Below are 11300 nucleotides of genomic sequence, written 5' to 3' on the forward strand. Positions count from 1 at the left end.
CTCAGTTGGTTAAGCGACTGCCTTCAGCTCCGGTCATGATCCCAGGGTCCTGGGATCGAGCCCCGCATCGGGCTCCCTGCTCGGTGGGAAGCCTGCTTCTCTCTTTCCTACTCCCCCTGCTTGTGTTCCCTCTCTCGCTGTGCCTCTACCTCTCTCTGTCAAATAAATAAATAAAATCTTTAAAAAAAAAAAAAAAAGAGACAGAGATCTCCCATATAAACCTGTCCCCATGTACCCACAGCATCTTACATCAGTATCCCCTGCCAGATAAAATTGATGAACCTGTATTGACACATTATCACCGAGTCTTTACTCTACATTAGGGTTCATTCTTGGTGTTGTACGTTTTATGGACTTGGACAAATGGATAAAGCCATGTACACACTATTATTATATCATATAGAGTAGTTACACTGCCCTAAAAATCCTATTCTCCACCTCTTCATCCCTCCCCTCTAACCCTTGGCAACCACTGATCTTTTTACTCTGTCCATACTTTTGCCTTTTCAAGAATGTTGTAAAGTTGGAATTGTACTTTTCAGTTTGGCTTCTTTCGCTTAGGAATATGCATTACATTTTCTCCACATCTTTTCATGCCTTAATAGCTCATTTCTTTTTAGCACCAAATAATATCCCATTGTGTGGATGTACCACAGTTAATACTTATCTGTTCACCTCCTGGAGGACACCTTGGTTCCTTCCAAGTTTTGTCCTTATGAATACACCTGCTATAAAAATCTGTGTATAGTTTTTTGTGTGGGCTTAAAATTTCAACTGCTGGGATGCCTGGGTGGCTCAGTTGGTTAAGCGTCTCTGCCTTCGGCTCAGGTCATGATCCCAGAGTCCTGGGATCGATTTCCGCATCGGGCTCCCTGCTCCACGGGGAGCCTGCTTCTCCCTCTGCCTCTGCATCTCTCTCTCTCTGTCTCTCATGAATGGATAAATTAAAAAAAAAATTTTTTTTTCAACTCCTTTTGGTTAATACCAAATTGTGCAATAGCAGGAAGGTATGGTAAGAGTATGTTTAGTTTTGTAAGAAACCACCAAACTCGGGGCACTTGGGTGGCTCAGTTGGTTAAGTGTCTGCCTTTGGCTCAGGTTGTGATCTTGGAGTCCTGGGATCGAGCCCTGCGTTGGGCTCCCTGCTCAGCACCGAGTCTGCTTCTCCCTCTGTCCCTCCCCCTGCTGTGTTCACTCTCTCTTTCTCTCTCTCTCAAATAAATCTTAAAGAAAGAAAGAAAGAAACTACCAAACTCTTCAAAATGGCTGTACCATTTTGCATTCCCACCAGCAATGAATGACAGTTCTGGTTGCTCCACATCTTGGCAGCATTTGATGGTGTTGGTGTTCTGGATTTTGGCCGTTCTAGTATGTGTGTAGGGTATCTCGGTGTTTGGATTTGCATTTCCCTGATTACAGAAGATGTGGAGCATCTTTTCATATGCTTATTGGCCCCTTTGTATATTTTCTTCAGTAAGGTGTATATTAAGGTCTTTGGTTCATTTTTAAACCAGGTTCTTTTTTTTCTTATTGTTGAGTTTTAAGAAAAGTACTTCTTAAGCTAATTGAAAAGTTTATTGAAAAAATAATCTCCAAATGTTCAGATAACCTTTGTATAAATATAGAGACTTGGGAATGCCATTGAGATAATTTAGAAAACACATTTCTAAACTTAAATTATTAGAAGTGGTCAAAAATTTGTAATAGTAGCCAACTCATTTAATGTCTGTCAAAACAGAAAGATAAGATTAGGTAAACATGTTGTGCAGAATTTCCAGGAATACTTTGAATATATAAATATAAATATAAATATTTCAGGGTATTTGATATTAGGATATATAACATGAACCCAAAATTTGATTATGTTACTGCTTTTCCTGAAGTTCTAGTTGATTCATATTTTATTATATAACATTTCTGTCTCCATAATTTATTAACTACATAATTTGCTATTCAAGATTCTACACTGACTTTCAAATTCAGTGGAAATGGCCATAGGTTAACATTTGAATTATATTATCAATTTTTGAATGAAGTCTTTGGCATTTAACTTGTGCCTCTTTTAGGAGACTTGGTGTGGGGGGTGCGTGGGTGGCTCAGTCAGTTAAATGGTTGCCTTCAGTTCAGGTCATGATCCCAGGGTCCTGGGATTGAGCCCTGCTAGGGAGCCCGCTTCTCCCTCTGCCTCTGCCCTTCCTCCCCGTTTGTTCTCCCTCTCTCTAATAAATAAATAAAATCTTTAAAAAAAAAAAGGAGACTTGGTGTATACTTGCATAGCGGATAGGAGCCCACTGGACCCCTTCTTGGATTCCATTCACATGTAAACCAGAGAATAAGATACACAGTGGAAAAGACCAACAGAATATTCCCTGGATTCATTAAAGTCTCATGATGTCTTCTAAATGTGAAACCTTGAGAACACTGAACAAAGTCTTCAGTTGTCCACATCTCTGCATTCTGTCTTTACAGGAGGAAAGATCCAAAGTAAGATGAAGACTGTTATAGAAGCAGAACCACCTGAAGAGCTTTCCTGCTGGCGGATCTGGCAACAGATTGCAAGTGACTTAACCAGGTGTCAGGGCTCCATGATAAAGAGTTCTCAGCTCCCCAAACAAGGTGATTCACCCGGACAGGTTGGAGCAGGACAGTCTGCAACTCACACAGGCCAGAAACCTAATCAGTCTAGTGAATTTAAGAAATATTTCAGTGATGTCTCCAGCCTTGATTTTCATCAACAAACACACTCAGGAGTGAAGTCTCATACCTGTCGTGAGTGTGGAAAAAGCTTCTGTTACAGCTCAGCACTTCATATTCATCAGAGAGTTCATCTGGGAGAGAAACGCTACAAGTGTGATGAGTGTGGTAAGGAATTCAGCCAGAGCTCATGTCTGCAAACTCATCTGAAAGTTCACACTGTGGAGAAGCCATTCAAATGTGAGAAGTGTGGGAATGGCTTCTGTCGTAGATCAGCACTTAATGTTCATTATAAATTGCACATGGAAGAGAAACCTTATAATTGTGACCAATGTGGAAGGGCCTTCATTCATGCTTCACATCTTCAGGAACATCAGAGAATCCACACTGGGGAGAAACCCTTCAAATGTGATAAATGTGGTAAGAGTTTCCGACGTAGATCATCACTTAATAGCCATTGTATGGTCCATACGGGAGAAAAACTGTACAAATGTGAGGAATGTGGGAAGTGTTTCTTTTGTAGCTCAAATCTTCATATCCATCAGAAGGGCCACACACGAGAGAAACCTTATAAATGTGAGGAGTGTGGGAAGGGCTTCATTCAGCCTTCACATTTTCGGGCCCATCAGAGAATCCATACTGGAGAGAAACCGTATGTATGCAAAGTGTGTGGTAAAGGTTTTACTATGAGTTCAAATCTTCAGGCACATCAGAGAGTCCACACAGGAGAGAAACCATACAAATGCGATGAATGTGGGAAGAACTTCGGTACAAAAACCCGTTATCAAGTTCATCTGGTAGTCCACACGGGAGAGAGACCCTATAAATGTGAGGTATGTGGGAAGGACTTCAGTCAGAGAGCATATCTTCAATCCCATCTGAAGACCCACAGCATAGAGAAACCTTACAAGTGTGAGGAGTGCGGGCAGGGCTTCAATCAGAGTTCCCGACTTCAGATTCACCAGCTGATCCATACTGGTGAGAAACCACACAAATGTGAAGAGTGTGGGAAGGGATTCAATCGTAGAGCAGATCTCAAAATTCACTGCAGAATCCACACAGGAGAGAAACCATTTAATTGTGAGGAGTGTGGGAAAGTATTCAGGCAGGCCGCAAATCTTCTGGCCCATCAGAGAATCCATAGTGGAGAGAAACCATTCAAATGTGAGGAGTGTGGGAAGAGTTTTGGTCGCAGTTCACACCTTCAAGCCCATCAGAAAGTCCACACGGGAGAAAAGCCGTACAAATGTGAGGAGTGTGGGAAGGGCTTCAAATGGAGCTTGAATCTTGACATGCATCAGAGGGTCCACACAGGAGAGAAACCCTACAAGTGTGGGGAGTGTGGTAAGCACTTCAGTCAGGCCTCAAGTCTGAAGGTTCATCAGAGTGTTCACAGTGAAGAGAAACCATACAAATGTGATGTGTGTGGCAAGGTCTTCCGCCACTCTTCGCAGCTGCAGTCTCATCAGCGGGTTCACACAGGGGAGACACCTTACAAGTGTGAAACGTGTGGTCAGAGCTTCCGTTGGCGATCAAAACTTTCACATCATCGCAAAACTCATGGTGGCAATACATTTTATGAAAGTAAGAAGAGTGGTAAGACCATCAAAGAATCATCAGAAAGAAGTTCTCCAAAATGATGCTTAATAAAACCCTGAATTCTTATCATCATTGAGTCTCATAAGAGAGAAAATACTTGTGTTAGTTTAGTTGGTATTTAAGCAATAATTGAACATATCTCAGTTTTCACAAGATCACACAGTTGAGAAAACTTGTAAGTGGTGTGGTAAGTCTTTGTTCAGAATCACTTAGGAGGTAGTAGTACTTAGGAAAAGAGTTTGGGCTGGCCTTTAACACAAGTATAATGATGGGTATACCAGAATTGATACCCACTAGAATGTAAGCTCCATGAGGGCTGGGACTTTGCTGCTAAATCTATACAGCCCTCAAAGCTGGAGGCATCATAATTCTGGACTTCAAGTTATATTACAAAACTAGTAAACAAAATTGTATGGTACTGGCACAAAAACAGACACATAGGTCAATAAAACAGAGTAGAAAACCCAGAAATGAACCCATAATTATGTGGCCAGTTAATCTATGACAAAGCAGGAAAGAATATCCAATGGGAAAAAGAGGTTTTTTTTCAACAAATGGTGTTGGAAAAACCGGACAGCCACATGCAAAAGAGTGAAATTGGACTACTTTCTTACACCATACACAAAAATAAATTCAAAATGGATGAAAGACCTAAGTGTGAGACCTGAAACCATAAAAGTCCTTGAAGAAAGCACAGGCAGTAATTTCTCTGACATCAGCTGTAGCAACTTTTTTCTAGATCGGTCTCCTGAGGTAAGAGAAACAAAAGCAAAAATAAATTATTGAGGCTACATCAAAATAAAAAGCTTCTGTATAGCAAAGGAAACAATCAAAACTAAAAGGCAACCTACTCAGTGGGAGAAGGTATTTGCCAATGACATATTCGATAAGGAGTTAATGTCCAGAATATATAAAGAACTTATAAAACTCAACACTCAAAAAATGAATAATCCAATTAAAAAATAGGCACAAGACATAAATAGACATTTCTCCCAGAAGAAATCCAGGTGGCCAAGAAACACATGAAAAGATGCTGAACATCACTTACTGTCAGGGAAATGCAAATCAAAATTACAATGAGATAGCACCTCATGCCTGTCAGAATGGCTAAACTCAACAAGACAAGAAACAACAGGTTTTGGCAAGATGTGGAGAAAGGGGAACCCTCCTGCACTGTTGGGAATGTAAACTGGTGCAGCCACCGTGGAAAACAGTATGGAAGTTCCTCAAAAAGTTAAAAATAGAATACCCTAGGATCTAGCAATTGTACTACTAGGTATTTACCCAAAGAATACAAAAATACTAATACAAAGGGATACATGCACCCTAGTGTTTATAGCAGCATTACTTACAATAGCCAAACCACGGAAATAGCCCAAGTTTCCATCAGTTGATGAATGGATAAAGAAGATGTGTATATATACAATGGAATATTATTCAGGCATAAAAAAGAATGAAATCTTGCCATTTGCAACAACATAGGTGGAGCTAGAGATTATGCTGAGTGAAGTAAGTCAATCAAAGATAAATACCATATGATTTCACTCATGTGGAATTTAAGAAACAAAACATGAACAAAGGGAGAAAAATAGAGGCAAACCAAGAAACAGACTCTTAAATATAGAGAACAAACTGATGGTTACCAGAAGGGAGGTGGTTGGGGGGATGGGTTACCCAGTAATGGGGATTAAGGAGTGCAGTTGTGATGAGCGCTGGGTGATATATGGGATTGTTGAATCACTATATTGTACACCTGAAACTAATACACTGTATGTTAACTAACTGGAATTTAAATAAAAGTTTAAAAAAAATCTACACAGCCTTAACATTGACTAGCACTTGTAGGTGTGCTTACTACGTGTATGTTAAATAAACATAGGAAAATTGTATCCAGAGGAGGAAACCTGCAAAATAAAATTCATTCAGGGAAATGGACATTTGTTGAAATGTAGAAAATCACCTGATATTACAATCCACACATTAATGTTATTACTGTACTACAATTGGTTCTTCTCCTCCCACAGCCTCTGTTCTCAAGTTGGGTTCTTATCTGGGCCCCTGTTCAGTTTTCCAAGGATTGTATACGGTGTACATTGAATTACCTTTTGTAATTTTTCTGACAGTATAGACTGAAAAAGTCTTTTTAGCAAGGACTTAACTGCATTTCACACAACTAATCTTTTTTTTTTTATTAATTTTTTTTATTCTTATGTTAATCCCCATACATTACATCATTAGTTTTAGATGAAGTGTTCATGATTCATTGTTTGTGCATAACACCCAGTGCTCCATGCAGAATGTGCCCTCCTCAATACCCACCACCAGGCTAACCCATCCTCCCACCCCCCTCCCCTACACAACTAATCTTTTTTATCTATCAATGTTAAGGCAGGAATTTACTATAACACTTTGAAAGTGTCACCAGTAGTTACCAATAACAATTTTCTTTTCTTTTTTTTTTTTAAAGATTTTATTTATTTGACAGAGACACAGCGAGAGAGGGAACACAAGCAGGGGGAGTGGGAGAGGGAGAAGCAGGCTTCCCGCGGAGCAGGGAGCCCGATGCGAGGCTCGATCCCAGGACCCTGGGATGATGACCTGAGTCGAAGGCAGACGCTTAAAGATTGAGCCACCCAGGCGCCCCATCCAATAACAATTTTCTTAATCAACCTGGAATTGGTGATTTCTAATTGCATTTCCATCCCAACTCAAAATGTTTGCCTTCTAATTACTGTAGTATTTCTTTTATCAAAACTTCTCACGGGCGCCTGGGTGGCTCAGATGGTTAAGCGTCTGCCTTCGGCTCAGGTCATGGTCCCGGATTCCTGGGATCGAGTCCCGCATCGGGCTCCCCACTCTGCGGGAAGTCTGCTTCTCCCTCTGCCTCTCTCTCTCTCTCTCTCTCATGAATAAATAAATAAAATCTTAAAAAAAAAAAAACTTCTCACATAGGGTCTGTACTTTATTCCCCACACCCATGAAAGGAATATGCCCCAGATTTGTGAGAATTTGATAATTTTATCAGATGTATTTCTGAGGCGAGATTTGTATTTATATGCTTTTCCCTATTGGCAGCACTGAAGCATGGTTCTGGGAAAGGAGTATAGGTCAGTATAGATTGTACATCTCTTTGATCTGGGAATCATATATTTGGAAGTTAAGATTATGAGATTAAAATACTAAAAAGATGAGCACCATATTGATGATGTCACTGAGTTTTTATAAATGGGACAAGTGCACATATGTAGGAATTTGAGTTTTGGTATATTCCTATACTGAAGCCATTAAGATTATGGCAGATATCTGTAATGAGAGAAATACATAGTATGGGCTTTGAAAAATCAGGTTGTAGCCTTCATAGCATAATCAAACATAGATCTTTGTGTGTTTCTGTGTGCATGCATGTGTCTATGTGTACATGTATGAGATAATGTATAAAGGGATGCTCTTCCATAGTGGTTTTCCTTGGCAAGGAGCATTTTGTGGTCTTTTCCCATTTTTATTTTATTTATCTATTTATTTATTTATTTATTTTAAAGATTTTATTTATTTATTTGACAGAGAGATAGCGAGAGCAGGAACACAAGCAGGGGGAGTGGGAGAGGAAGAAGCAGGCTTCCCACTGAGCAGGGCTCGAACCCAGGACCCTGGGATCCTGACCTGAGCCGAAGGCAGACGCTTAACGACTGAGCCACCCGGGCGCCCGTCTTTTCCCATTTTTAAATTCCTCTCTCCTCCACCCCTGATACTTTTCCATTTAAGTTATGTTTTAGTTTTTCATTGAATATGGAATATTACCAAAGTAGTAAATTACTGTAATAGAATTTATGAAAGTACCAAATAATTATCCCTTGACGTTAAGCCATTATGAGTGTTCTATATTGTCATATGGCATATAAGATCAAAATTAAGGAATGGGTTCTGGAAGCCAATTTCAAAGCCGAGAACTTCTCTGATTGTTTTACATACACAAACAACTTGATGAGTTTTAACAATTGTATCTTTGTAATTAATGCATGCTGTGCTTGAAGTATAAATCCATAACAGTGAGAGGGCAAATCCTGGAGCTAGAAGCAAAATGAGTATACATACATTGTGGAGGCATTAAAAAAAAAATGATTCCTTTTTGAAAAGATGTGCATGAAGAAAGAAAATAAAATAATAACAGTTGACCCTCTGGATGTGGAACCAATAAAGATGCAGAGCAGGTTTGGATGCTAGTCCATAGTCAGACACAATGGTGATTTTTCATTGTAGTTAAAGAGCATTACTCACCAAATTATATCTAGTTGAGACAGGTTCCCACAATTGATTTTCTGGACCACATATTCATAGATGTTAGTAGGTATTCACTAAGGCTTGTGTTGTATCAATTTGTGTGGTATGTTGGGGGTTCCTAAGGCTACATCCATGTTCTTTCGTTCTCTATGAATACTCACAAGACACTAGGAGTACTCACAACCGATTTGTTACACTGAAAGGATAAAAGTAAAGTGAGAAAAGAGGGAAGGTAGGAAGGATGAAGTCTGGAGGAAATCAGGTTTTAGCTTCCAAGAGTTCTCTCCTTATGGAATCACAATGTACTAAGTTCCTTGAGCACTAAATTGTGATAATGTGTAACTGTCACCAGAGAGATGCATCAGAGACTTGGTGCCTTAGATTTTTTATTGGGGGCTGGTCACTTAGGCATTCTCTGCCTGGCATGTACCAAAATTAAAGACTCTCAGAGGGAAAATAGATATTCAGCATAAACCACATTGCACAAAGAGTTTAGGCAATGTGAGATACTCTTAGGGAATGTTAGGAATCCTCCAGCGCAATCCAAGTACCCAGATACCAATCAAGAGCCAGGCTAGCAACCAGGCCTCTTTATAGATAGCACTCTCAGCTCTATATTAAACTTTTCTGCACACGTGACATCAGAAACCAGTGCCTTCATTTTGGTTTGGTTTGGTTTTTGTCTTTTTGCTGTCATAAGATACCATAATAGGTTATCAGGGAATTTGTAACAGAAAACTCAGTAGATGAAAAAAAATGATTTGTCATCCTCAACCCATAAGACAGCAGGTATGGCTTATTGGTTTAAAGTTACTGAGAAACAGGATGGATACTACACAGCTGAAAATTTCTCTCCATAAAGTATTATTAATTATAAAAGGAAATACAGTAGGTATATCATGGAAATATCTGGTGAATACTCTCTTAGCCAAGATGTTCATATCATTGATAATAGAACAAACCAACATTTTAAATCCCCTGATATGATGTCGCTTCACTATTATTACTGCCAAAAAAATACACAATTAAATCTAATCATGAGGGAATATCAGATAAACCTAAATTGACAAGACAGTTTCCTGCTTCACAATTACCTGACTGTAGGGAGCATAATTGATTAAAGGCTCCCACTGCTGTGTTCTAAAATCCACCACCACATTTGCATGGAGGTGTCTTACCATGATTGCTCCCAGTCAACACAATAAAAATCCTAAGATGGGCCATTCTTGGAGGCTGGGACTCCCTGACAGCTTTGAAGAACTTTACTTAGCTTACAAGGCAGTTTCCCAATGTTTGTAGCAGCAACGTCCACAATAACCAAACTATGGAAAGAGCTGTTGACAGATGAATGAATAAAGAAGAGGTGGTGTATATATATATATATATATATATATATATAATGGAATATTACTCAGCCATCAAGAAGAATGAAATCTTGCCATTTACAACCACGTGGATGGAACTAGAGAGTATTACGCTAAGTGAAATAAGTCAGAGAAAGACAAATACCATATGATTTCACTCGTGGAATTTAAGAAACAAAACAGATGAACATAGGGGAAGGGAAAGAAAAATAAAATAAGATGAAATCAGAGAGGGAGACAAACCATAAGAGACTCTTAATTCTAGGGAACAAACTGAGTATTGCTGGAGGGGAGTTGGGTGGGGTGACAGGGTAACTAGATGATGGGCATTAAGGAGGGCACTTGATGTAATGAGCACTGGGTGTTACATGCAACTGATGAATCATTAAATTCTACCCCTGAACCTAATAAAAAATATGAATGTGCAAACAAAAAAAAATTACAAGGCAGTCTAGTATGATCACCAAATCTTTCTTCCAAAATTCCTTCACTCAGGGTCACACTTGTACCATGATCTGATAGTTCTGACAACCCCCTCCCCAAGCTCCCTGTCATTTTCTCTCATAGATATTAGCCCTAATAAAATATTTGTGGTTTTTTAAAAAACGATTTTATTTATTTTTTTGAGAGAGAGAGTGTGCACATGATCTGTGGGGGGGCGGGCACAGGGAGAAGCAGACTCCCTGCTGAGCAGGGAGCCCGATGCAGCACTGAAGTGCTGATGTGCTAAATCACTAAACTGTACACCTGAAATTAGTATTACACTGTATGTTTACTAACTGGAATTTAAATAAAAACTTAAAAAAAGATGTTATGGGTGCAGAAAATGGAGTCCTCTAAAATAAATTAGATGGGTGGATAAATCTTTTTTTTTTAAAGATTTTATTGATTTATTTGACAGAGAGAGACACAGCGAGAGAGGGAACACAAGCAGGGGGAGTGGAAGAGGGAGAAGCAGGCTTCCCGCCGAACAGGGAGCCCAATGCGGGGCTCGATCCCAGGACGCTGGGATCATGACCAGAGCCGAAGGCAGACGCCCAACGACTGAGCCACCCAGGCGCCCCAGATGGGTGGATAAATCTTAAAAGCATACACCTGAATGGAGAAAAACACCAGAATGAATTTTATGACACAGTAGCATTTATGTAAATTGAAAACACATGTGCGACGAACCATGAGAGACGATGGACTCTGAAAAACAAACAGGGTTCTAGAGGGGAGGGGGGTGGGAGGATGGGTTAGCCTGGTGGTGGGTATTGAGGAGGGCACATTCTGCATGGAGCACTGGGTGTTATGCACAAACAATGAATCATGGAACACTTCATCTAAAACTAATGATGTAATGTATGGGGATTAACATAAGAA

General features: G+C 39.7%; 3 protein-coding genes across 7 annotated transcripts in view; 2 read left to right on the forward strand and 1 right to left on the reverse strand.

The window, feature by feature from the left end:
- The window catches only part of LOC102747161 (uncharacterized), an 81153-nt gene extending 75045 nt beyond the window's left edge, over positions 1–6108 (forward strand). For all 4 annotated transcript variants that reach the window (XM_081807054.1, XM_081807058.1, XM_081807053.1 and 1 more), the window contains one exon: positions 2470–6108. In XM_081807054.1, the coding sequence (XP_081663180.1) occupies positions 2470–4334 (1865 nt within the window). In that variant the 3' untranslated portion in view covers positions 4335–6108. The remainder of the gene's footprint in view (positions 1–2469) is intronic.
- Positions 1–11300, reverse strand: part of ZNF229 (zinc finger protein 229) — a 474727-nt gene that overhangs the window by 195245 nt on the left and 268182 nt on the right. The gene's annotated exons all lie outside the window — the stretch shown is intronic.
- LOC102746854 (uncharacterized) overlaps positions 1–11300 on the forward strand; it is a 29819-nt gene that overhangs the window by 3088 nt on the left and 15431 nt on the right. The window lies entirely within an intron of this gene.

The sequence above is a fragment of the Leptonychotes weddellii genome, chromosome 16, assembly GCF_054177405.1.
Source record: "Leptonychotes weddellii isolate Sample4059 chromosome 16, ASM5417740v2, whole genome shotgun sequence".
NCBI lineage: Eukaryota > Metazoa > Chordata > Mammalia > Carnivora > Phocidae > Leptonychotes > Leptonychotes weddellii.